A 26,679-nucleotide genomic window follows, 5' to 3' on the forward strand; every position below is an offset into this window, starting at 1 on the left:
GCAGAGAGAGGATTAGTGTTCTGGCTTCGCTTGATTCTGTAATTGAAACCAGTTTATGTCTGTAGACTGATCCATTTCTATACTTTTATGAAAGCATTTTTCTGCTAGCTGTGTTAATTAGGATGAGCAGTTCTGTAAGCTCTGTGCATGGTTCATACCGTGCAAGGGAAACATCACCTTTTGTAGCCTACAACAACGTAGATCCATTTTCTCTTTGAATGTTGCTTATGTTCAGTTTTCTCTGAATACCTGTATGTCACTAGCAAGTTTTTTAACCCTTAGTTTTCATATTATAACTCTATGTTACTGTTTTGTTTGTCTCTTCTCATGAAGTCCACCCATACCTCTTGACTTGTGTGCTTTGTATTTTTAGGGAAGCCTTGGGTAGCTTTGATTCTGCTTTTCTTGAATACTTCTGTTGGCTCTTGACAAATTATCTGGGCACAATTCTTCTTTTTCTCATGGATTAGAGTTGGATTAGATGCTAACCCTTTGACATCCTGCAAGTATTGCAGAAACACTGGTAGGAAGGGATGTCTGGAGGCCTCTCGTCACCCTGTTTGGTGCAGGACTGTCACCAACAGCTGTGTCAGGGCAGCCTTGGCATTGTCTAACTGGCTGAAGATGAGCCAGCAGTGTGCTCAGGTGGCCAAGAAGGCCAATGGCATCCTGGCTTGTATCAGGAATAGTGTGACCAGCAGGGCCAAGGAAGTGATTGTCCCAATATACTCAACACTGGTGAGGCTGCAGCTCGAGGGCTGTGTTCAGTGCTGGGCCCCTCACTCACTGCCAGAGGGACACTGAGGGGCTGGAGTGCGGCCAGAGCTGGGGAAGGGGCTGGAGCACAAGGGTGCTGAGGGAATGAAGATGTTAAGCTTGGAGAAGAGGAGGCTGAGGGGAGACATGAGCACTGTCTGACACTCCCTGACGGGAGGCTGCAGTGAGGTGGGGGTCAGTCTCTTGTCCCGAGTAAGGAGTGGCAGGACAAGAGGGAACAGCCTCAAGCCCAGGGGAGGTTTAGATTGGAGCTGAGGAAGAACTTTTTCCCTGAGAGGGTTCTTAAGCACTGGAATGGGCTGCCCAGGGAGGTGGTGGAGTCCCCATCCCTGGAGATATTTAAAAGATGCATGGCTGAGGTGCTGAGGTGTACAGTTTAGTTTAGGTGGACTTGCCAGTGAGAGGGGAGGGGTTGAACTCGATAAGCTTAAAGGTCTTTTCCAACCATAATGATTCTATGAAATCTTGAAGGACCCTCCCAGATGGAAAATACAGCCCAACAGCAACCATGCCTGCCCACACTGGTCTGGTAACCTGCTCCAAGCTACATGATCCTGCAGGGGGAACAAAAAATTCCTAACAGCCCATCTGAAGCCCTCAGTCTGCTATTTCTGCTGTGTGCCACTTGTTACATGATCTGATGTTACTGAGAGGAGTTTGGTGCTTTCATTTTTTTTACCTATCTTTCAGGTAGTTTGTCTTCTATTTGATGCTTTGTTACCACAATTTTTGTGCCTTGGGAATACACCCCTTAGCTTGTTTCTAATGAAACTTATGGCTAGGGTCCTGAGTCTTTGTTGAGGTGTGCAGGTAGTATGATACCTTGAGAGAACAGGTACCTAAAGACAACTTTACAACTAGATTTTGGAGACCATTGTCCTTGGTTGATTTTTGAAATCAGATGGGAGTTGATTGGCTGGCTGGAGGCAACTGTTGAGAACAGTTTTACCAGTTGTGTCACTGGCAACTTCCAGTTTTATTTTCTTCCAGATTCCTTTTTCTTTTGTCTTCATTGCAATGAAGTCCAAATTCATGAACTTGTTTCTCTTCAGTGATTCCATATACTTTTTAAACCACTTGGTTCTAAGGCACAAGCAATCACAGCATCACTTGACTGAGGAAGGGGAAATGTTAACAAGAGGAAACACTGTCAGCAAAATCTGAAAGACTTCTCTGTCTTTGAAGATTGTCACATGTATGCTGTCCATTATTCCACTCCTTTCTTTTATATTGATTTCTGCCTTTTTCTTTCCTCTTTTGGCCCTTTCTGTGTGGACTGAAAAGGAAAAGGTACAGTAACACTGCATTGTGCATGTACCCTGCATGAACAACTCCTGCCTTGCCCAGTTTGCATGTTTCCTATGACAGGTTTAAGATGCTAGAGTAAGGCAGCACGTGCTGCAGTACCCAGACAGTGGATGATGCTACTGGCCAGTCTGGGAACTGGGTATTGGTACTGAATGCATGTGCCTACCACACTTCCTCATTCTTCAGGCAAGAACAGCAGAGGAACAGGGAAATGTACTATATCTAATGTTTTAGGGCAGCAGGTCTATAGCTGTTTGCAAAAGCATCCTTTCGGGGCATCTTCCATGAGATAACCATCTATTTCTGCTTGAGAGCTGTCAGGTGGGAGCACTATGAGGAAGGAACCCAGTTCAAAGACCCACAACCCTGAAACTCTGTAAACCCCATGCAAGCAGACAGCATCTTCTGAAAGCCCTGCTCCTGCACTAGTTTGTGCAGCTGAGGAGTGGGCAGTGGGTCTCTGATGGCATGGCCACAGATCCTCTGACTGAATCTCTGTTTTGAGAAATCATTTTAGTGGCTGAGGGCAGGGGGTGGGGAGGGGCATGGTTCAGCATGCCCTGGTTTAGAGGAGATGGTGTCTGCAGCCTCTCTCAGTAGCTCACCATCTTTTGTCCTGATCCCCAGGCCCAAGAGGGATCTGCCTCTCCTGGGAGAGCCTTTACTGGCACTGTGCCTCATGGAGGTGGGAGGAAAGACCTCTTTGTAATTGAGTAATCCTGCAGGGAAGAAAGCAGACCTTTCAAACTCAGGAAAATCATGGCTTAAGGAAGAGATCTTGATGAAAACCCGGTGATCTGAGAATGAGTAACTTCTGCAGTGCTATGCTTGTTCCTTTGTTCTGGAAAGGGACTTACTTCATATTCACAAACTGGTTTTTGTTTCTCATTTGTAGGGCTGTATTGAAGTGCCATTTCATTTTGAGCTCAGACTTTGAGAGCAACACAAATGGTCACTTACAGATAAAGAATTGCTTTGTGAAAACAGAGAAGTTAAAACCACTTTTTGGACAATTGATGTCCACCTTTGTTTCAGGCATTTGGAGAAAAAGCTTCTTATTCTTAAACCTAAATGTGCCTTAATTCAAAGCTAATAATATCAGTCTGGAAAATCATCAGGTCAGCTTTTAGAACCTTTGGCTTTTACTCTACTAATGGATTAATAGGAACTCATTGATTTGGGCATTTTGCTTTGCTTGGGAAGCAATTTTGTCCATCTTATTCATAGTTAGCTTACAAAAACATAGATCTTACCTAATGATTCCTCCTTATGTGTCATCATCTCACTGGCTAGACAAGTACTGGCATGGGTTCTTCTGGAGTTAGCTTTCCAAGTGATCATTTCTCAACAGTGCATCAGTGGCAAACAATGGGCAGTTCCTTCTTAGGAAGGAATAGCTTGAATCATATAAAGCCTTGAATTTTAGGGTGGGGATCTTGTCTACTTTGAATTGACCTTGTGAGTGAGGGAAGGAGAAAATGGATTTGAAAATTCCTGTGGGTATACAGAGGAAGATGTAAAGCTGGATGGGAAATAGTGATTCTAAAGCTGCTGCCCTTTTCAGAGGAAGCTATGGAAGATTTTCCTTCTCATGTCTTACAGGGAGCATGTTATTGACTGACTTATCGATGGGTTTAAGCTGAAGTGGAAGGAGCAGAATGCAAATTGTCTTTAATAGCAAGAGCTGCAGTATTCACCTTAGATTTAAACATATTTCTATGGTTAGCAGATGGTCTTTGTAAATCAACTGTATTTCCAGACCCCTGGAACAGGACTTATTTCTCTGAGACTCAAAGGACACCATTTGGACAATAGCTTTCTGGGCAGCTTGCTTCCCAGCTGCAGCTCTGTGCTCTCTGAGCTTCCACCAAAACATCCCATGATTGTTCTTCTTTGTCCTGGTCTGATCTGTGCCACATACTCCCCCATCACAGGGATGCAAAGGTGTTTTCTAATAGCATGGCAAAGGAACATTATTTTCATCACATGGCTTCTACTGTCATCTTATCCTGGTAAGGAGAGTTGTGTGCAGAGCAATAGCCTTAGCTGTGAAGTGTTCCCAGTGCCTAGTGCTTGGTAACAGAAGTGGTGGCTGAAGCACCCTGACTGGCACTTGAAGCAGGAGATGCTGTGGAGTCAGACTGACCTTCAGGAAGGCTGTGCCATGTACTTGAGGGACACATGCAATGATTTGCAAGTTGCTTTTCTGATTTCTCACTGGAGTGATACTGAAATAGTTTTGCTTCCACGTTGCCCTCACGCACTGAATGCTGGCAGCCATTCACAGTATAGTCATTGAGTTGTGTACATCCCCTGTTTCAACACCAGTGTCAAGGAACATACAATTCAGAGACCTGTTTGCACAGTAACTTGTGTGACTGGCCTCACTTTCAGAGCTGCTTCTATAAATGTAGGTTCAGCCCCTTCAAACCCTCACATTTTCTTTGGCTTTTAGAAGGTTTCATCCTGAACAATGTCCCATTGATTTGGAAAGCCAAAGAGAAGTAGTGTTTTACACAGTTTCTGATGATTTCACTGGGAAAAAGAATCTCTGTCTACTGAACATCCCTTCCAGTAGAAAGAGCACCTTTATGAAGGGTTTTTAAGTGTGAATGAGCAAATGTCAGTTCTCATTTGAAAATGCAGCTCCCCGTTTCTGTGTTTGGCATAAGCCAGACTGCAGAGGGAGAACAGGGAGATGCTTCCCTCTTCATGCAGCACCAGGTGGTGTTCTGGCAGGCACAGCAGAGCACAAGTCCATGAAGAACATGGAGCCTTTTCCAGGACTGATTGGGCTGCTGGTCACCTGATAAAGAGGTGGTGGTTTCCACTGATATGGTTAACTGAAGGCACTTTTCCTCCCACAGATTTCGAGAGCAGCACTCTTCAACATTCACAGGAATCCAGCGTCTTTGAGCACCCCTAACATACAGTGTCCTCTTGCCTACTGTTGTCATGGCTTAGATCAAAACTGACAGCTCTCAGTTGTTCTGAGGAGCTGTTCTGAGCTTGCTTTGTGCATTTGCAAGACAGAGCTTGACCTTTCTGTCTCTCTCAGACCTCATTTCAGTTGGTGTGCAGTAAAAATGGTGTTTGTAATGCCTTCTCTGCATCCCTGCCCCTCTGCTACTAGGAAAAGGAGCTTTATCAAGGTAGATGCAGGAAAACAAGGAATGGAGTGGAAAAACTATTAGGCCCTAGCCTCTTTCATCTCACCCTAAACAGCACTTTAGAGTAATCCATGAGTTTGGGTACTCATTTTGTTCCTGTGTGTTTTGTTTTCCCTGTGAGTGTTTATTCACGCCAGTAGAATTTGAAAGGTGACTTCCACTGTGTGTGTGCTCAGGCATCAATCTGTGCAGACTGATGAGTGCATCACTTCCTATTGGAGAAGAAATGAGAGCTGTATCCATGCTCTGTTTCACATCTAGCACATTCCAACTTGGAGAAATGTGTCCCATGCCTTGGGCAGTTCCTCTGGAGGGGTTCTGATGCCCAGCTGCTGTCTGGTCCCCTGGATCCTGTCCTTTCCTTGTTCAAGGTCAAGGTCCTTCCCACAGTGTTATTGTGGTGCTTCTGATGTATTTCAAATCTCTAATCTCTGTTCCAACAGCTCTTTCAAAACATCTTTTCTTCCTCCCCCCACTCAAAAGCAGAGAGAGGTGGAAAAAGCAGATCTATAACACCTGTGTCCTTAGCTTTCAAGAGCAAGGCACCAAAGAGAGGCAGAGGGTTATTATTCATAATGCCTGATGTGTGACATCTTACAAAGCAAGTGTTAGTCTCTCATGGTGGAAATACACAAGAACCTTGCACAGACAGAGGTGCTTGGTGTCTGTGTGGGCAGAGGGGGCATGGCCAGACAGCAGCCCTGACCCCTAGGAGGTTGTGTGGGTATTGGCATCTCTTGTGCAGCAGCCTGAGTCTCAGGAAGGGAAGCTCTGTCAGTGTGGTGATCGTTACTGTCTAAAGTAAGAGCTGGAACTCATCACTGTTAATTTACTTTTACAGGTTCATTTTCCCTTCACCTTCTGAACTTTAGCAACAAACCCAGGGGATAGAAGTTAGGTGAAATTACATTTAGCAAGAAGCCTCTGTTGGAGATTTGTAGTTCATGTTCAGATTGACGTACAGACGTGTGAGGCTCAGAAGACAGAATACGTTTTTTGTCATCCTTGCTGTAACTTAAGCTCTGCTGCACAATAGTGAAAGGAGAGCTAGATACTGCATTGTTTTTTCTAGTAGTTTCTTCTTAAGTTAGTTAGTAATACCTCTGCATTTCCACATTTCCTCTGCCTGTTTTGTACTTTTAAAAATGACTTTGGTATTTCCCTGCAAGACAGTGTCCCACTCTCAATGTTCACCATAGATAACACACGCTCTCATCTTGTAAATTCTTCCAAGAACTGTAAGCCTATCAGTCATTAATGTACCCCAAGTGAATTGTGTATGTAAACAATTGCATGGTGTCAACTTTAATCATTGCTTTTTGATTTCTTTCTAATTGTCCTGCCCTAGATCAAAACCAGGCTCTTCGGCTGTGTCTGGGCAGCACTGCAGTTGGGGCCCAGTATGGGGCAATCTCTGCTCTCAGCATCAACAATGACTGCTCGAGGCTCCTGTGTGGGTTTGCAAAAGGACAGGTAATTCCCATGGGGTGGGGTGGTCCTGTGCCAATAGCTCTGAGCCAAGCACACTCAAATGCCTAGCTGTTTGTTAGTTTGTTTTGTGCTGAGAAGCAGTGTGCATGGCTTCATCTGCCCAGAGCTTTTTTTGGGCAGCCAGTTCCTGCATCCAGGGAGCTCACTGGGATTGTTTGGGGTAGGTTTCTGTGGAGGAAATCAGTAATGCAGAATATGATGAAGGATTTGATTAATCATTGCTCATTGTGACATCAGTCCTGCTTCTGATCAAATGAAATGTGCAACAGGGCACAAGGACCATCTGAGTCTTCCCAGGTCACTTTGTGAGATCTGTGCTTTATGATTAAAGATAGTTTTTGCTGTGGTAATGACTTGAAATTCTTGAAACCCATCTCTGGCCCCAGAGTTCATTTTTGCTAATACCTTGCTAGTGGTGTATGATGGAACCAGTATAGCTTGTCAGTGAAAGGGAAGAAGGGCTTGAGTCTGTTGTTGTAGTTTTACGCTCTTCTCAGAAATCTAAAGTGAACAAACTAAAACTAAACTAACATGGAGAGAAGTTAACTTGGTAAAATTTAGAGGCCCACATGATACAAAGAAAGCTACTTTTTTTCCCAGTTTAATTTCCCTTTGCTCTTTTGGCTTTCACCTTCATTCCAGGTAAAACACACTCCAGTGCCTGTGACAGGGCTAAATGACAGGCTGCTCCAGACCATGCTTCAGCTTAAATACAGATTCTATCCATACAGAGCAGTGGCTGTTTTTAAGTGGTAACTCAGATAAAATATTTTGGAGCAGCAGTTCATAGAATTATGTAATGGTAGGGTTGGAAGGGACCTTTAGAGATCATCTAGTCCAACCCCCCTGCAGAAGCAGGGTCACCTAGATCAGGTCACACAGGAACGTGTCCAGGTGGGTCCTGAAGAGCTCCAAGGAAGGAGCCTCCACACCCTCCCTGTGCAGCCTGTGCCAGGGCTCCCTCACTCCAACACTGAAGGAGTTTTTTCTGATGTTTAAATGGAACTTTTTGTGCTCCAGCTTCATCCCATCACCCCTTGTCCTGTTGCTGGATACTGTAAAGTGCTGCCCCAACCTCCTGACACCCACCATTTAGATATTTGTAAATGTTAATAAGATCTCCCCTCAGTCTCCTCTTCTCCAGACTAAACAGCCCCAGTTCCCGCAGCCTTTCCTCGTATGAAAGATGTTCCATCCCCTGATCATCTTGGTGGCCCTGTGCTGACTCTCTCCAGCAGTTCCCTGTCCCTCTTGAGCTGGGGAGCCCAGAACTGGACATAGGACTCCAGATGAGGCCTCAGCAGGGCAGAGTAGAGGAGCAGAACCTCCCTTGACCTGCTGCCCACAGTCTTCTTGATGCATCCCAGGATGCCATTGGCTTCTTGGCCACGAGGGCACGTTGCTGGCTCATGGCCAGTTCATTATCAACCAGAACTCCCAGGTCTGTCTCTGCAGAGCTGCTTTCCAGCAGGTCAATCCCCAGCCTGTCCTGGTGCAACTTCTGAAGCATCTGCCCTACAGAGCTTTGATAGATGAATTATGGAACCATAGAAAACAGTATTTCCAATAAAAAGTTGGTAATATCAGCTCTTCTGGGTTAAATGTTGCTGAGTTATGCAGTAAGTACTCTGGGGCTTCCTGCTGCTCATTTGAGAAATTGCCTGAACCGAATATCCACGCACAAGCCAAGCTCTGTGTTCCTACCTGGCCTTTCACGCTGAGCAAACACGGGAAGAGTGGCAAGGGTCATGGTAGCTGTGGAGGTACTTGAGTTTTGCTAACAGGGATTAGTCAACTTTTCACTGATTCTATGAGAAAATCATCGAACCACTTGGAACAGTGTTGTGAAGTAGCAGAGTTGGCTGATGATCTTCCACTGTGTCATCAGGCAGGTAGCTGTGAGGTGAGGAGGTTCAGGCACGTGGTGTGAGCTTGCCAACAGGATGATTCAGAGTTGTGAAGGTAACACTGATGCTGTCAGTGAGAATGTAAGCAAAGGAGTCAACTCTAAGAACAGCGCAGGAACAAATTTCACATGTCTTTGATACAAAGGCACTACTAACCCAGGATGGTATGGGAATATAGAAGTGTATTGATGTACTACAACACAAGGTGATGGAGGCAACCCCTTGGCAGCACATGAGTACTGAGAACAGTCTCCTTGCAGATCACAATGTGGGACCTGGCCAGTGGGAAACTGCTCCGATCAATAACAGATGCTCACCCACCAGGAACAGCCATTTTGCACATCAAGGTAACAAACACTACTTGTGTACTACTTTTGTTTGTGTCTTTAAAACACACTTGTGTTCAGTCAGCTGTGTTGACTCTCCTTGTGTAGTACTGGTAGACACACAGGTGAGGGCAGCAGCCTAGAAGCTGGATGGTGATGGTGTCCAGAGGTGTGGAAAAGGAGCAGAAATTCTATTTAAAAAAGGAACTGAGTATTTGGAGAGCTGAACTAACAGTATCAGCTAGGAACTGTACTATAGCAAACAGCAGTTGTCTCTTATAACTCCTCTCTCTGGTGTCTATGAGTAACTGGTTGCTAGAATACGTCTCAAACTTGCAGTGCCTCGAGCTGAATGTGTGACTTGCCAGCTTGAAAAGACTCTGAAGTGTGGAAGGTGGCTTCCATCAGCAGTTTTTCAAACAAACTTTTTGGAACTGTTTGGGTTGAGAGAGAAATAACCTGTGGGTTCTCACTCAGCATAGTGGTGTTGTCACAGAGAAACTTGCATGTCATTTTGTGGATGCTTTTGTTTTATGTGGATGTATCCTGTCAGAGCATAATGCTCCTTGGCAGCCTGGTCAGAGCAGTGACTTTGCATCACCCAAACTCTTTCTTCTCCTTTCTCAGACGTTGCTGAGGCATCCCAGACCCCTACAGTGTCACACATGGAACTAGTGTAGCAAGTCTGATGGGATGTGTTGCTCAAGGACAGGTTTTCATGTACTGGTTGGTCTAACCAAAACTGTTCTGTGGGCATGAAAATGTCCCCTTGTGCTTCATCTTCCACACTGTCGTGGTTTGGCCCAGCTAGCACAGCAGCACCACAGTCTCTCACTCAGTGCCCCCATTCACCCCCACCCTTGTTAGGATGGCAGAGGCCCCAGGGAAATGGCAGTAAAAAGATAAGCAAGGTTGTTGTGGATTGAGACAAGGGCAGGGAGGGCTGGCTGCCAATTACAGTTCTGGGCAAAACAGACTCCAGTGCTCGACTTAGAGAGGAAAGTAGGAAAGGTTATTCCATTACCTACAAGAAACAGAATAGAATAAAAGCAAAAGAGAGCACGATGATGAGAAAATTACACCCAGCACTTTAAGATCTCCCTCCCCCATCCCTCCTTTCTTCCCAGGCCCAGCTCACTGCTCCCCAGATCTCTCCCTCCTCCCCCCTCAGCAGCTGAGGAGGGCAGGGAATGGGGGATGTGGTCAGTCTCTCACAGATGGGCTCTGCCACTGGCATTCTTCCCCTGCTCCAACATGGGGTTCCTCCCCCAGGACACAGTCCTTAATAAACGTCTCTGGTGTGGGTTGTTCCCAGCAGCTGCAGCTTCTGCCCATACAGGGTCCCTCACACAGGACAGTCCTTGGTGAATATCTCTGGCAGTTTCTGTGAATATGGATCCCTCCCATGAGACACAACCTCCTCTGGCCATAGTCACTGCCCCTGATGCAGGGTCTTTAGCAAAATGCAAACAAATCTCAGCTTCACCAGTTCTCTCCATAGAATGCAGGGGAGTCTGCTCCAGCACACCTCCTCCTCACTGACCTTGGAGTCCACATGGTTGCTTGTCTCTCTCTTCCCACTCCTTGCACCACCAACAACCAGAGAAGAAGGAAGAAACAGGAAGAAACCTCCTCTTCTGGCTTCTTCTTACAAAGTGATGGTGGAGGCGTCTCATTGGCTCAGCCCCAGCAGTGGGTCTGGCTCAGAGCTGGGGACAGTTTTGAGCAGCTTCTTACAGGAGCCATCTTTACAGCCCCTTCCCCCTTACCAGAAATGGCTCTCATGTCAAGCTATGACACACACTCCTTGTCTCCCTTCTTTGCCTTGTGCATAAAGATGAGTATTCCCCTAGGCCAGGCCTTCTGCTCCTGGTGGCTCCCTTCTCTAGCTAGCACATAACCCCATGGCAGTACCAGCACTGACTAGTACTCAGACACTGCTATACAGCCCATGTGCTTGTGCTGCTAGATTCTGAACTGTGAATTCCTCCAGAAGGTACCTGAGCTGTGGCTGTCACCCTTTCTTATCTGAACTGTTTGGTATCAGTAGTAGTTCTGGATGTTTCTGATTTTGGGACTGCAGCCCGTTCACTAGCCCTGACTTCATCTCACGGGCTTGAGGAGACTGTGGACTGTTCTTGTGGGAACAGGTTTTTGTATGCTGCAGTTCTGAGGTGGAATGGAAAGGGATTTTATAATGTAATAGAACTTTGGTAACAAAAGTCTAGCAACAGGGTTTACAGGAGGGGTGAAGATGAGACACAAACCCCTGCTCTTCTTACACATCATAAAAAAGCAGTAAATGTCTCAACTCTGTTTAAGATGTCTTTCTGGTGGGTACAATGCTTGTACTTTTATGTGCTGTCAGCAATGCTGTAGCATACATTTTTCTGGCTTTTTTTTTTGGTAGCTTATCTCTTAGTGCCCCTTCTAATCTAATTTTCTGCTCAGTTTACAGATGACCCAACGCTTGCAATTTGCAACGACAGCGGAGGCTCCGTGTTTGAACTGTCATTTAAGTAAGGCAATAACTCTTAAGTGCTCATAGAAAGTACAAGAAGCTAATGCTGAGTCCTAGTTTCTAAAACCTATAAGCAAAAAAACCCCTCATTGGAACCAATAAAGCTCTCATTTGATGTTATGATGTAATTTAGGGCTTCTGTACAATTTCACAGCTGAAGCAAGATGCTGTCGGGCAGCCTAATAGTCAAAGAAGAGCCTGAGTTATCAGTGAGGAACACTGAGGGATCATTGTATTGTCCAGCATCTTGGCATTCCTCCTGGGCTCTTGAGACTTGTCATAAAAGTGCTGCCTCTTGGTTTTCCTTGTTTAATTAGTGAGAGCTGCCCTGCAGTAACTGCTCATTTTCTTCTTGACCTCTTCCAGAGGAGGAAGAGCTGACAGTCCGAGTCTGATCACTTTACTGTTAGATAAGTTCTTGAGGGATTCTTGTCTGTATCTGAGCAGCTGCATGGAACTGCTTCCATTGACACCCTAGAAGTGATACCTGGAGCTGTGCAAGGGACTTTTTGAAAGCAGTGTTTAGGAAGGATCGTTCTTGAGGTTTCATAAGCTTGTTGGGCTTGTCTCTTCTTGCTGGCTGGCCACCAAGCTGCTTTCTTTTCACAGGAGGGTTATGGGAGTGAGAACGTGTGAATCTCGATGTCTCTTCAGTGGGTCAAAGGGGGAAGTTTGCTGTATTGAACCATTACATGCAAAAGTTGAGCTGAGAGACCATCCTATCACCCAGTATTCACTGCTGGCCATGGCCTCCTTAACAAAGGTAACTCAGTGCTTGCAGAAGGCTTTGTGTGACAAGTCACAGAGAAGTCTTCTGGTATGCACTCTTACATTTCATTTTGCCTCTTTGTTTTTTCTTGAAGATACTGGTTATTGGCCTGAAGCCATCTCTGAAAGTGTGGATGACCTTCCCTTATGGTCGTGTGAGTAATGAAGCTCAAGAGCTGCTTTTTGGGTAATGGCTACAAACAGTTCCTAGTGTGAAGGGAATGAGATTAGGACTGAGTGTTTGGCTATCAGCATGCAGCACACTCTGCATCGTGGCACTGCAGTGGTAATCTGTTGGTCTGATGTGTGCAGAGTGTGGGCTGAGAGAATGTGGAAAGACTGCTTTCAGCTGTACCTGTGTGAAGATACTGAGCTTCTCCAATAAGCAGGAGGAAGGGAGGAATGCAGGAGCCTCTCAGCTTCTTGTCTTCTCTGCTGGAGCCTGGACGAAACCACAGATGGGATGCTGATCAGGGTGGGGCCATTGCTTTACATAAGGACCATATAATAGAACCCTTAATTGTAGGAACAGAAGGAAAGTAGAATTAGAGCACTAAGCAGCAGTCTCCTAAACACTTAAGTGTTCACTTTCACTAGTCTTGGAAAAGCAGCTGGGGGAAGATGTGGGAAATGTTGGACTAGAAGGCTGGAGATAAGGCTGCTAGCAAACTACACTTTATGGTAGTCCATCAATCCATGTGAGGCTGGATCTGTGTTAGGAAGAGAATGTTAGGACATGTTAGGACACAGGTTTTTATCTCACTGGCCATCTGCTTTGCCAGGAGACACAAGTTGCCCCTAAAGAGCACAAGCACCAAAGACCACAAGCTGCTGCTCAGCTGCCAGCAGACCAGGAAATTGCTCCACAGCCTGTGTGTACATGGCAAAGTCCATGAGCAGCAGCTGATATATGTCCTGGAACTGAGGTTCTGCCTTGTATGCCTTAAATATGGGCTGTGTTTTTCGTCTAACAGATGGACCCTTCTAGTGTCCCTCTTCTGGCCTGGCACTTTGTGGCTGTACAGAACTCTGTGAACCCCATGCTCGCATTTTGCCGAGGAGACGTCGTTCATTTTCTTCTGGTAAGCCTTGGATGGTTCCTGCTGCTTTTCAGATAGTCATGTCTGATTGGCATGTTCAGTTGTCTGAGCCTTTGTCTCGGTGGGAGTATGATATCTGTGCATGCTGGGGATTCTGCAGCCAGCTTGGGAAAACAAACCTTCAGCAAGCAGTGAGTGCCCTTCCTGAGAATCTGGAGGCATGAGCTTTATGTCTTCCAGAAGTGTGGATTTGCAGCTTGTCTCATTTCTGATGGAGGCAGAAGAATGTGGATTGTTTTCAGGGAGATGACATGAATTTGAGGCACTATTTTATTTTTTGCTTCAAATCTGGAAGATGCTGGTGATGCCCTCAGGGAAGAGAGAGGTTGAGCTAAGGAAAGACCGTGAGTTTTTAAGTCAGCCTTGTCCAATTTCTTTTTTAGGTGAAGAGAGATGATAGTGGTGCAATACATGTCACTAAGCAGAGACAGCTTCATCTGCACTATGACCTCATCAACTTTACTGTAAGTCTCAATACTATAGAATGGTGAATTATTCTTTCTCTTTCTTGTAAATGTATCTCAATAGCTCTTAGTTCTATACTACTGTCTATACCATAAGAAGTGGTTGTGTTTATCTGGGGCTAACTAACTGCAAGTGGCCTTAAACTTGGGTCTCTGTGGAAAACCACCACAAGTGAAGCAGCAGATAGTAGCTAAAGGATAAAAAATGAGTAGTATGGGTGCAACAATACTGCCCTTATTGGGGAAGGAGGAGTAGCCTTGATGAGGAAATATTTTCAAGAGCCAGAAACATCTAACAGGGAAGATTTTTATTCTGTATCCTCACTAAAGATAATGCAAACTGTAATTGGCTCAGTAAAATTCCAGCATTTCCATGAGTGCTTGGTAAAGCACCATCATTGTTTGGTGCTTTCAAAACCCAAGAGGTTGTCTGGCTCTAAAACACACTTCCAGAATACAGTGACTAAAACATGAAAGGCCAAAATAGCAAGATGGATATCCACATCAGCTGGAGCTTGAAGTTTGTGAACAAAGGTGCTTGGCTGTTCAAAAACAAACAAACCCAAAAGATAGTGTACAAATAGCCATAAAAAAGACTTTTTGTTTGCAGGGTTTTGGACGTAAAAATAGAAGAATATGAAGAACAGGCTTTGAGTTAGACTTAATTCTCTCTTTTAATGCCCATATTTACCTAAGAGATTTGAGAAGAGCTGTTATAGTAGTCTTGTTTTTGAGACCTTTAGGTAGAAAGTGCCAGAGCATAAATAATGCACTAAGAGGACAGAAACTTTGGAGCATTGCCATTTGTCTACAGGGATTTCCTGTCAAGAAGGCTCCTTGTATTTTTCTCAGTGTTAAAGCTGGTATTCCAGAAGAAGCCTTCTTACCTTCACATGGGTGCTGTTGTGAAGTGACTGTGACAGAGCTACCCAAGAATTGGTAGCTGGGGGTCTGGCCAAAGCCTGTTTAGTTGGCCTCTCATGGCATATGCACTGCTGAAATCTTTTTCAGTGGATAAACTCCCGGACAGCAGTGCTTCTGGACAGTGTGGAGAAGCTGCATGTTATAGATCGTCAGACTCAGGAGGAGCTGGAGACAATAGAGATCTCAGAAGTGCAGCTGGTCTACAACAGCAGCCACTTCAAGTCCTTGGCTACGGGAGGCAACGTCAGCGAAGCCCTGGTAGGCACAAATGACCTGCTGTGTTACCTGACTCTTTCAGCTCTGCTGGAGCTTTGGAAAAAAGCCTTTTTGAAGCATCTCAGACACTTTACGTGGGGTTGATGCAACCACCTAACAAACAGCTCATGTTTCCTTCCATGCACTGATGTTTTTAGGAGCTGCTATTGAATTGCCAAGCTCTGTACAAGAAAAAGGCTGATTGAGAGATTCCTGTAGGCTTTTCTCCTGTGCCACAAATAGACTGCTGTAGCAGTGCCTGGGCAGTACATGCATTCCCTGTCCTCATTTCATAGACTGTCATGCAAGGTTAGATAGGTTGAAGGTGTTGAGGTGAAGAGCTTAAGGTACCTATGCTTGCAGGTGCTACACTTCCTTCTTATTTGAAGTGAAAAACCCAAGCCATTCATGCTAGTGGAAGTCCCAACACTTCCAACATGTCTCCTGCTTTTTCCTCTTTGGATTGTTTGGCTTTTCTTAAATGTTGACTTTGATGCTTATTATTGGATGGGCCCAAATAAGTGCTGCCTGTTGAAGTGCTGTTGTGAGTCTAGAATAAGGACCCCTGCTTAACCCCCAGACTGTGAGATGTGAAGTCTGTAATGCCTCTTTGAAGCACTGAGCATATGAAACAGGCTGTCTCTGTCCCTGCATTTCAGTAGGACTTCCAAGACAACCTATTCCAGAGCAGTTCAGTCAATGACGGCTTCTGATGGGAAGCTTGCTTTCTTTTTCCGTGGCTCAGAAATACACCTTTGGCTGTGTTAGTTCTGCAGACACTCAGGAAGGCAAATCTTAGGTAAGGCTGCTGCTGCCATAAGAGATACTCTGGTTTCAGAGATGCCTGGGTTTGTGGATGAAGGCTGTCAGGCTTCATTCTTCTACTGCACCTTCTAAAGAAAGATGCAGGAAATACCTGCTGCTTCAGCCTTAGGTTCTGTGCTCAGCAGCCTTAAGTGTTACTACAGCAGTCCCTAGAATGGACACACTTTTCAGCAGTGGGATGAAATCCAGAAGCTTCCCTACTTGACCAGGCTGAGAAAAGTACAAGACAAACAGCTTTTGCCTGTGTAACTCTGCAGCAGAGTGGGAAGCAAGCACTGCCCATGCACTGTGTAATTTTGGTGTGACCCTCCATTTCTCATGTTGTAAATGTTCCCAAATACAACCTTTTGGCTTCTACTTACTGACATTCAAACTTCTGTTGTATGAACTCTCACTTGAACAATATTATTTCCCTCTGTGTCTCCTACACATTTGCTCTCGAGGAAGATTTGTGAAGGAGCAGATGGCAAGGAAGGAGCCCCCCATAACTGTTCTTGTATCTGAGGGCACACACAGAGCACTGCTTGTTGAATCCTGATGACTCCATCATATTTCCTGGGCAGCCAGAGCTCAGGAGCATTTTAAGCTGCATTCACAAGCAGGAAGGAGTGACAGTAGAACTTTTTCACTCACTACTGCCCAGCAGTCTGTGATGTTCTCTCCCAGTCCTCATTTGGGTTTCTGAATTACAAAGTGTCTTCAAAGTTCAAGTGTAGTTCAAGTGTATATATGTTTCTTAGGTAATTTTACAAAAAGCAGTTTTACTTGCATGTAATTTTTCTCCCTGTAGGCACTGGTTGGAGAGAAAGCTTGTTATCAGTCCATCAGCAGCTGTGGTGGCCAGATCTTTTACCTTGGAACTAAGGTAAACCTGGAGAGCTTTTAATAAAGACACAGAGCACTCACTGTTAATGGTAGTTCATCTTCTGGAGAAGGACAATCTTTTATTTTTTGGAAGTGGGTTATTTGTGCATTTGTGTTGTGGAATTCATGTGCATTCATTTGGTCTTAGCCAAAGTATGGACTAAGCAAGACATTGTCATAGCTTTACAGGATCCTGGTTCGTGCTGCTTCAGAGTAGACTTAGTGCTGCTTTACTGGCATCTCCTCTGTCCCAACCTTCAGTTTTCTGTCCTAAATGTGCTAGTGAGCAAACAGAAGGAAATAAGGCAGAAGGGAAAACAGCACTATTGCAAGGAATGATGAAAGGAGTATCCTATTCCCTTTCCTGTCCTGCAGTGCAGGCTGTCCTTGAGAAGGCCAAGGGAGGTGAGCCTGTAGGATGGCACGTGGAAGCAGGGCAAGAAGTGAGGGATGGTCTCGGGGAGCAGAAGGGTTATCAGGCCACATAAAGGATGTTAATATAAACATCCAACTTGTTCCTGCTGTGCCAGACTTGAGGGTTGCTTTCCTTAGCTTCATCTGTACCAGCATGCTGTGGTGGGTCTGTGAGAAGCCACAGGCCACATGAAAAACTCACTTTTCTTTCTTTTCTAGTCTGTTCACGTCATGACGCTGAGAAGCTGGAGAGAGGTATGATGAGAGGAAAACTGTACAGCTTTGTAGGTTTGAATTGCTTAAATGTAGCTTGAGAGGAATGGGGGGTGGCATTTGTGAAGCATATTCAGGCTGCCTTGTTCTCCCAAGCAAGACATACTGCCTTGCTATGTTTCAGCTCTCATTAACATGACAGTGCCATGTATGACTTTGGAGGACTGTAAGTGTAAGCCTGTCTGCCAGATAAGCACACAGGAGTTGGAGGAAAGCTATATTTTGTTACCAGCTACAACAGGAAACAAATCCATCAGAGACTACCTAGAAAGTTCATTGGATTTTAGGTCCTTTTTTCTATTGGTAGAAGATATTTCTGGAACATAATTTTTCTGACAGCTGAAACCTGTCGATTTCCACACTGAAGTTCTTAGTGATGTATCTGTATCTGGTTTTTCTTGTGTTGTTCTTTTCCCTTGAGTTAATCAGCAGTTTTTCCTTTCTGGATCATCACTTGGCAGTATGTTTATGCAGTGTATGCATGTGCTCTCTCAGGCTTTGTTTTGCAAGGCTAAACAAAGCTCTTTCATGATCCTTTTGTAATAGTATCTTCCTATTCCTTTGCAATCACTGTTCTCTGCACCTCCTTTGTGCTCAGTTTCTTGAACATAGGTGAACACTTTGGCACATATTTCTCTGTTAGGGTCTTAGAAGTGCTATGCACAATGTCACTTGCTCTTCACTGCCTCTACTCCTCATGCATCCTTGGGTCTCATTTTGCTGTTCCTTTGACTACATGATGTCAGTGGCTTGTGGCACTCTGGAGATCCACCTGTACCCCATAGCCACACTCATTTCTGCAGTAAGTTGCTCATACCACTGAATTGCATTATATTTCTATTACCCAGCTTTAGGGGCAGTCCTGTTGTGTCTGTCTTTCTGGCCTGCTGTGTCCCATCACAAGCTGGGTCATCAGCAAACTTCATGAGTAAATTCAGCTTACACCAAGTTAGTTGACTGTGTTGTGATGTAGAAGGGAACTTTAAGGCTTATTCTGAAGGAAGTGCAAGAGGCATTTCTTTTGCAGTCTCACTTTACTTCTTTAAGCAGCAACCTGCACCATTTTTCCTCTTACCTGCTTTACAGCTCTTGTACTTAGCTGTAATTACAAGCTCCTCCATGTGACATTGTATCAGGACCTTTAATAAAATAAGAACAGTTTAACTCTGTTGAACTTTCAGGCAGTTGCTGCTTTTAGTTATCAAAATCACTTTCCTGTGCTAGTTTTTCCTCCAGCCTTTCACTAACCACTTTAGTAACCTCATAAGGGCCTTTATTCTTTGTGGTTGCAGACACTTGCTGATGCTGTGGGTCTCCATCCATCGAGCACCTGACCTAAACTGTAGACCACAGGGACTTGGTGTACTGGAACCTGACATTTCTGAGTCTTTTCTAACTCTCCAGTAGATGTACATATGAGAGAATCTTTTTCAGATACTGACCTTTACTGCCATGTGTTGAGAGTTTCTGAGACAACCTGTCACCTTACTGTCAGGAATCATGACCCACTGCTGGGAGATGCTGGTTGTAAGTGAGAGGGGATTATCTGTTCTCCAATACTAAGGTCCAATATTACTTGTTGTAGAGAGTTGACCACCTTCTGAAACAAGAGCGTCTCACTGATGCCCTGGCTCTAGCTTGGTCTTTTCATGAAGGTAAAGCAAAGGCTGTAGTAGGTAAGTTTGGGGTTCTTTGGGCTTAACTGAAACACTAGGGAAAGTTTGAAACTTATACATGTATAGAAATCACTTTTTTCAGGGAAAAAAAGAGAGGAGGGGAATTGAATTGAAGAAAATAGGGCACTCTGCTTTGGGTTTGGCAGAAACATCAGCTTTATATGGATTAGTTTGGTTGTGTTTGAGAATAATAGGCCCTTTAGCAGCCTGGTGTTTCCAAATCAAAATCAGACTCATTCTGTGTTACGACTCCTGTCGTGTTGCCATGAAGAAGATGGATCCAGGTGTTGAGCATCTAGCCTCCTAAAATATACCTGAAGGTCCCACATGATCTGTAGGTAACTTTGAGTGGGATGTTCTGCCAAGCAGACACTTTCATTCAGGTCTTCTCTCAACTATTCCACTGACTGAACCAACTGCTGGGTTTTGGCACTGTGTTTTCCATGAAGGAGGGTGCTTTCAGAGCACTGAGCTTGTTATGACAACCCTGTTAATTATGCCAGAAACTGCCACTTGAATGGTCTGATTTGGACCAGACACATTGACTTTTGAGCAAATAACTTCTGATGGTTTTGACAGATGTTCAGTCCTCAGGATAAGATCCCCCTGCTGTGAAACTGCTGGTATGTGAGGATGTGTCTTGTTTTAATGCATGGATATAATACAGTTAAGCAGATAGTTTTCCTCTGTTAGTTCCCTCGATGTTAAGCAGCACTTGGATCTGTTCTTGCCATTCCTATGCTGGAACAGTCTCTACACTGATAGAATAAGCTCTTCAGAAGATGAGTAGGCTAAAAACAGAGCCCTACATTGTGTGTTGAGGTATTCTGGCCTCTGCATCTCAAGAGTAATGGTGTTACCAACTAAACTGTGAGATTTTTATGTTTCCACTGGTAACTTAGATGAGAGAACCTTCATTTTTTTTCCTCCCCCCCCCATTCTTTCTAGGCTTGTCTGGGGACACAAGCAAGAGGAAAGCAGTCATAGCAGACAGAGTGAGTCACTGATCTCTCCCTAACTGGTTCTTCATGTGTGCTGATGTGATAGTAACTGTATTCCTAGAAGGAATGAATGGCTTCTGTCCTCCAAAAGTTCATCCAACTCGCTCTAAAACGTGCCTCTCTAAAATGGTGACCAGGATTTTAGAAGAGGCTTGGAAATACTTTTTGGGTAAAGGTGGGAATAAAATCTGCAGCATTAGCAAGTCAAATGTGACATTATCTTCCAGGCCTTGGGATCAGCAGAGACAAACCTTTTTTGTTGGTAACCCCAGCATTTCCTTGACCTTTGGTTGGCAAGTGTCCATCAGTATGTCACTTGCTGACTCTCAGGATGGAAGTTTTGCTCCATCTGTGCCTGGACATGAATAAACCCTTCAACTGAACCTGTTCAGCTGTTACAGGAACCTTTTGCTGGGAAGGGTATATTTAAAATACACAATTATTAGAATAATCCTTCAGCCATACTTTGTTCCTTGTGTGTTGTATTCACAGGTGAGTAGGTTTTGCTGTTTATGACACTATAACTTAAGCTTTGTGTATAAATATGGCCCAGATGAGCCTTGTGCTTCAGGATGTGTTCATCTGCCTGAAAAATTGCTGGCAAGCTGGCTGCCCAATGTCTTGGGCAATTAAAGTTAGTGTAGGCCTTCAGTATCCCATTGGGCCACTTCCATGCCATGTCATGCTATTGACTCTTGGCAGCTTTGTCCCTTTTTTGCTACCTGCCCACAGTAATTCATACCCAAAATGAGAAGCAGAGCTACAGTGCTGCCAACTCCCAAGTCAGTATATTAAATTTGCTACCAAATAGGGCTGCTAGTGTAGGTTTTGAATGAATTTTCTTCTTGATTGTGATTCAGATGGTTGAAGTCCTTCTCCACTACGCTGATCGGACCTTGAAGAAATGTCCTGACCAAGGGAAAATCCAGGTTATGGAGCAACATTTTCAGGTGTGCTGCTCCAGAGGACTCTCTTATCTGTAGCTTCTGAATTTCTTAAGCAGACTTTGCTTTGCTGCATAAATTAATTGTTTCCTTTTGAAAAATATTGCCTGACACCTCACTTGTGTGTGCAACAATGAAATGAGGCCCTAGTTATGGCTGCATGGCAGAGCAGAGCCTGTACCCACCCTCTGTTCCCTGCACAAGTGTCACTGGAGTTCTCCTCCATGTGAACCCCCACACAGAGAAAACCTGTAACTCTGCCAGCCTCCACCTGCTTCAAATAACTCATTGATTCTTCTCTGTGCTGGCCAGACTTCATTTTGTGCTCTGCAGGATGTTTGGCAGGATGTTTGCCAATCCCTTCAGCCTTTTTGTGTTTCCCCCACAGGACGTGGTGCCTGTCATAGTTGATTACTGTCTCCTACTGCAGCGCACGTAAGTCTCACTTTGCAAGCCTGTCTCCCAAGGCAGACCACCAACCCCCATAGTCCTCAGAGCTTTCTCCTTTAATATCACTTGCTTTAGAGGAATTGTGTCTCATCACAGTTTAGAGGAATGCTTAAAACCTGATACTGAAGTCAGCATGCTCACTATTCAAAGAAAAGCGTGTCTCAGATGTTTTGAGGAAGACAAGTTTGGTTTAAACTCTTTGCCCCCCACCATCCCCTTTATCAAGGCAGCTTTTTTCTTGATTTTTCTGTTCTCATCATTCCCCTTCTAACAGCAGGGTTTAGGGGTTTTTTTCCTGCAGCTTTCACGGTTAATTTGTTATGTGCAGCTGCCTGTAAGTTGCAGCAGTATAGAAGCTGAACAGGGCATCCATCCCCTTCATTTGAGAAATGCAGAGAAAATGGAGTTGAATTTGTAGTCCTCAGAAAGTAGATGAGGAGGTTTTATTAAAATTCTTTGGTAACTGAACACTTCTTTCTTCCTAGGGATCTGTTATTTAACCAGATATATGATAAGATGAGCGAGAATTCTGTAGCTAAAGGCATCTTTCTGGAGTGCTTGGAGCCGTATATCTTAAGTGATAAGCTGATGGGAATCACAGCTCAAGTGATGAAAGACTTGCTGCTTCATTTCCAAGACAAGAACAGGTTGGAAAATTTGGAAGCCTGCATTGTACATATGGATATCACCAGCTTAGACATACAGCAGGTGAGCTGTGCTGAGGAAGTGACAACATCCCCTAGTCACTGATGCCAGTGTCTTGTGCTCTTAAGTACGGGGTAGCATGTGGAAAACAAGGTGTCACCTTTCAACAGACAGCACTTCTATAGTCCAGACCATTCATGCCTTTTGGTCACTGATTTGTAGCAGGACTTGGCCCTGTGTTCCTGGGGTCAAATTCAATGAGTGTGACACTTGAGTGTGGCTGTGTCCATCCCATAACACACATGCTCCTATAAACATGTTTTGTTCCCTCAGTTTGTGTCCTGCCAGAGGTTAATGCATCAGCAGCTGCATGTGTTGGAAACTGCTGGTCCATCAGGATTAGGCTGATATTTACAATCAGTCTTTCCTGATTTGAGTGCCTTACCTAACATCAAAGGCTGCAAGGGCTCATAAAACTGGATTAGTGCCAGCTAGTGCCTGCCAGCCAGCTCTGCTCCATTCCTTGCTCTTACATCACAGTGACATAAGGAGGTGTTCCTGCTGGGTAATCCTGTTTTCCTTGGGCAATTCTTATTCCACAGCATGACTTCCCATTCCAAGGAGGGAACAGCTTCACAGACTGATTCACTAACCCAACCAAAAGGCAAACTAATGCAATCTGTGTTTCTGAAGAACTGATTTTTTAAGGTTCCTTAACCTCATGCAGGTTATGAATGTTAGAATCTGGTCAGTTAGATTCCGTGTTTGCTGCATGAGCAATAAGGTGGATACTCCCTTTTTGGATCCTGGGGTCCTTGCAAAAAGCAGTTCTAGAAATGGAAGTTCTCATTCTCCTTTATATCATGCTGTCAGATGTGAGGATGGAGATGGGATCTGGGACACTGGGGAATGAGAAAACTGGGAGCTAAGAGCAGGTTTGCTTTGTTTGCCTTGCAGGTAGTTCAACTATGCTGGGAAAACCGTCTCTATGATGCCATGATCTATGTCTACAACAGTGGGATGAATGACTTCATTAGTCCCATGGAGGTAGGAAAGGTGCTCAGTGCTGTGGTTGTTATTTGTGTGTTCAGCACAGAGTCTTTCAGAGAAGCTGCATGTCAAACCCAATCTATTCTCTTCCTTTTCAGTCTCTATATGTTGTTATTTTTCATTTCAAGGGAGAAATCATGTTATCATATGCTACATGCAGTTGATTTGACTAGATGCAGTAGAGGAGAAAAGTAATGCATAATTACTGTGCTTTAGGACACAAAGGTAGCAATGCTCTGCTAAGTTAGAGCAGGAGATTTTGTTGTGTTAATAAGTATAAAACAGAAGTGTCAGAAGAAAACAATGTGATGACTTAGGGAGACTGCACAAGTAAAACTGTCTGCTGACAGCTTTGCTGCTGGTGGTGAGGCTGGTCTGTGTGGTGTGATGTGCTGAGAAAGCATCAACTTCTGCCCAGTGGGACTAATGGGGATGTGAGAGGCTCTGAGCACCTCAAGCCTTTTGTCTTTCACACTGTTCTTACTCTGCTGACACAATGGTAAATCCATGTGTGTGAAAGAGCAATGGAAGCAAAGGGTGAACTTCCCTGTGTACAGAAATGAGAAAAAAGCCTGGCAGTGGTCGTTGCCCTGAGGCAGGCTTTGCTCTTGGCACTTGAGTGTGATCTCTCAGCAGTGAGCACAGGCCTCCATCTGAGGCTGCAACAGAAAGCCCAGTTGATGCTGCCCCTGGTAATCCTGAAGATGTGCCTGAGACACTCTTCCAAAGCAATTGGTACAGCTGTAATGTCAAGGTGTTTCATTATGAAAACATCCTGGTACTTTCTCAGTAATGCTGAGATAGAGCTGGGTCCATTGGAGGGTGAAAATCTTAAAGTGCCCAATCTTTAGCAGTTACAATCTCATTTGATTTTGCTCAGAAATGAGACTCTTTGGGTGTTTATGGTTTTAAAAAGGACTTCTGGAAACCTAGCACTAGCTGTACCAGTACAAATAACTTCTGCTTTCTAGATCTAAATATTTAGACAAATCCTGATCCAACAAACCCAAACTAAAGGTTGGTGCAATCTCTGGTGGCAAAAGGTTCAGGAGTGGGAAGCAGGGGCTGGTCAGCTGTGTGCTCTGCCTCTTACTTTGGGACTCCTGAGTGTTGGCTTGCTAAGTGAGGCCTGTGCTGAGGGTTTGATCTCATTGCATGAAGGCTGTTTTTTTCATATGTCATAACATCAACTGGGAAAAACATGTTTCACCACATCTTGGTGTCTTCTGCACCTTTTAATCATAAGACATGGTGAGAAAGCAGAGTTTCTGTGGGGAAGACACCCCACTGATCTCTGCTTCAAAAACCACACAGATTCTTTACTTTAAGCTTTTCCAGCTGCTTGAGCACCACCTTCCTTCTTATTACAGAAGCTGTTTAAAGTCATTGCTCCGCCACTGAATGCTGGGAAGTCTCTCACAGGTACAGAATTCTTTCCTTTTAAAGGTTTCCAGTTTTGATATTAAGACACTTTGAATATCTCTAGTCACTTCCAACAGGGGGATGCAAAAGGAAATACCCAGTAGTCGGTCTTGGAGAACAGAAAAGTGTGTAAAACTGCTCAGCTTCCTTTGTGTAAAACTCTGCATGTGTCTCAGATGTTTCTCTAACACCTGGGAAAAAGAATGATGTCTCTGTTGTTTTGTGAAGAAAAGGTGACAAATAGCCTTTTGTTTTGTAGATGAGCAGGTGGTGATGGGCAACAAGCTGCTTGTGTATATAAGGTAAGGTCCTTTCCAAAGTGTTTGTTGTTGCCTAGTAGCAGCACCACATTTTTAACTCATTATAGTTGCATAATCTTGTAGTGTGTTTCAAAGTCTGAGAGACTGTGTAAAATAGCAATAGCTACTTCATCCACCTGATTGACATTGCAATGGCTTCTGGTTGCACATTGTGTGAGTGGACAGGTAGGACTGAGTTGGAGACTTTAGAGCTGATGTGCCAAGACCATGTCTTGTATCTGCAGAATTTGGTGTGAGTTTGTTAGTTGTCCTGTGTGTGACAGTGCTGCTTGGACTTCATAGCCTGAAAAGCTGAATTTTAGCCCATTCTGCTTGTCTTTTGGGCTAGTTGTGCCTAGTTGCTGCTTACTGGGTTGCCTGTCATTTGCAGGAGCTCATTCTAAGGTCACTTAGTAAACACCTCTTTCTGGAATCTATTCAAGAGTGTGAGCATGAGATTCTGCATTACTCCTGCTTCCTAAAATGCAAGAATAAAGATTTCTGGAAGAAGTACTGAGTTTCCCCTGTCAGTGTTTCTGCTATGGAATGGCACAACTCAGATGCAAATTCCTCCAGTGCAGTGGCTTGTTGTTTCTTCACAGCAGTGCTGCCTGCAGTGCTTGCTTTCAGGAGTTACAAACCAAATTTGTCTTGTTTTCAGAGCATCCTGAAAACTGACTCAAAAAATAAACTGTTCTCTTCAATCTTTTTAATGTCAGGATATGTTGAAAATGCCTTTTCCCCTCTTTTTGTGTAGCTGCTGTCTGGCAGGCCGGGCATATCCATTGGGTGATATTCCTGAAGATTTGGTACCTCTGGTTAAAAATCAGGTGAGCAACCTTTCAGAGGGAAGTGATCCCATATGGAATTGTTAGAAGAAGCTGCATATGTCTTATTTCATGGATTTCTGGTAGGAAACTCTACTCAATGTGTTAGCTGTATCCTTGTGATATGAGTATGTACCTCTGTGAACACCAAATTCCTTTTCAAAGAAGGAAATCAAACAGTTGTTGCAGTCTGAAAGTTTGAACTTTATTTCTCTTTCAACTGTAAATTGGGATGTGCCACCAAAGAGGTCTCAATGGTGCTAATTATGATTGTGCTTGTTCCTTATTCCTTACCACAGTTACCAGAAATTTTGTAGCCATCTCTTCTTTTTAAGCTTTACTGTGATATTTCAGGTAAGGGAGGATCTTCCCTGTTTTCAAATGCATATGACATGGTATTGACAGGAGTAGAAAGTGAGATAACATCAAAGAACACTTAACTGAACAGTCCTTCCTCTGTTTGGCTGTTGCTAAAACTTGGGTTTGTGTTGGAGTTTTCCTGACTCAGATATTACACCTCTGGCCTCTTTGCACAGACAAGTGTGAAATTCAGCACAGTCATTTCCCATGATGAAGGTCCCATTAGGTGCACTTCTGTCAGTCTTTGCCCTGTTATCCTGTCACTGCATCTTCACCTCTGAGGCTTGCCCAGCCTCAGGTGCTCAGGACAATAGGAATAAATGAGAGAAGATGGCATCTCCTGAGCTTGGCAGAGAGAGGGTGTATTGCTTGTCAGTTCTGTATGGGATCCCAGACTGTATCTGTACAGATACCCAGGAGCACTAGCCACTTTGCAGCAATCTGCTCTTTTTCAGCTGTAGCCAGGTCTGTTGTGAGCGTGTCTGAGACAACTGGAGCTGCTGCCACCCTGTTCCTTCCCTGGGATGGTCTAGACACCTCTGTCAGTGATTCAGTAGAGGGAGTTGCCTTCATTTTGAAGAACACATATCAGGAGCTAGAAAGTCAGTGGAAGAAACA

The 26,679-nt window shown here is 44.4% G+C and overlaps 1 protein-coding gene across 5 annotated transcripts in view; it reads left to right on the top strand.

The window, feature by feature from the left end:
- Positions 1 to 26,679, top strand: part of VPS8 (VPS8 subunit of CORVET complex) — a 76,842-nt gene that overhangs the window by 9,510 nt on the left and 40,653 nt on the right. For 3 of the 5 annotated variants that reach the window (XM_062005771.1, XM_062005775.1, XM_062005774.1), the window contains exons 7-25: positions 6,604 to 6,728; positions 8,914 to 9,000; positions 11,431 to 11,498; positions 12,110 to 12,263; positions 12,364 to 12,423; positions 13,243 to 13,350; positions 13,752 to 13,832; positions 14,844 to 15,014; positions 16,627 to 16,701; positions 17,334 to 17,369; positions 18,973 to 19,063; positions 20,012 to 20,058; positions 20,925 to 21,014; positions 21,397 to 21,443; positions 21,944 to 22,166; positions 23,061 to 23,150; positions 24,524 to 24,575; positions 24,835 to 24,877; positions 25,632 to 25,704. In XM_062005771.1, coding sequence (XP_061861755.1) covers positions 6,604 to 6,728; positions 8,914 to 9,000; positions 11,431 to 11,498; positions 12,110 to 12,263; positions 12,364 to 12,423; positions 13,243 to 13,350; positions 13,752 to 13,832; positions 14,844 to 15,014; positions 16,627 to 16,701; positions 17,334 to 17,369; positions 18,973 to 19,063; positions 20,012 to 20,058; positions 20,925 to 21,014; positions 21,397 to 21,443; positions 21,944 to 22,166; positions 23,061 to 23,150; positions 24,524 to 24,575; positions 24,835 to 24,877; positions 25,632 to 25,704 — 1,721 coding nt within the window. Of the gene's footprint in view, positions 1 to 6,603; positions 6,729 to 8,913; positions 9,001 to 11,430; positions 11,499 to 12,109; positions 12,264 to 12,363; positions 12,424 to 13,242; positions 13,351 to 13,751; positions 13,833 to 14,843; positions 15,015 to 16,626; positions 16,702 to 17,333; positions 17,370 to 18,972; positions 19,064 to 20,011; positions 20,059 to 20,466; positions 20,557 to 20,924; positions 21,015 to 21,396; positions 21,444 to 21,943; positions 22,167 to 23,060; positions 23,151 to 24,523; positions 24,576 to 24,834; positions 24,878 to 25,631; positions 25,705 to 26,679 lie in introns of those variants that run through there. The other 2 variants (XM_062005773.1, XM_062005776.1) reach the window with 2 other exon arrangements.

This window comes from Colius striatus, chromosome 12, assembly GCF_028858725.1.
Source record: "Colius striatus isolate bColStr4 chromosome 12, bColStr4.1.hap1, whole genome shotgun sequence".
NCBI classification, from domain to species: Eukaryota; Metazoa; Chordata; class Aves; order Coliiformes; family Coliidae; genus Colius; species Colius striatus.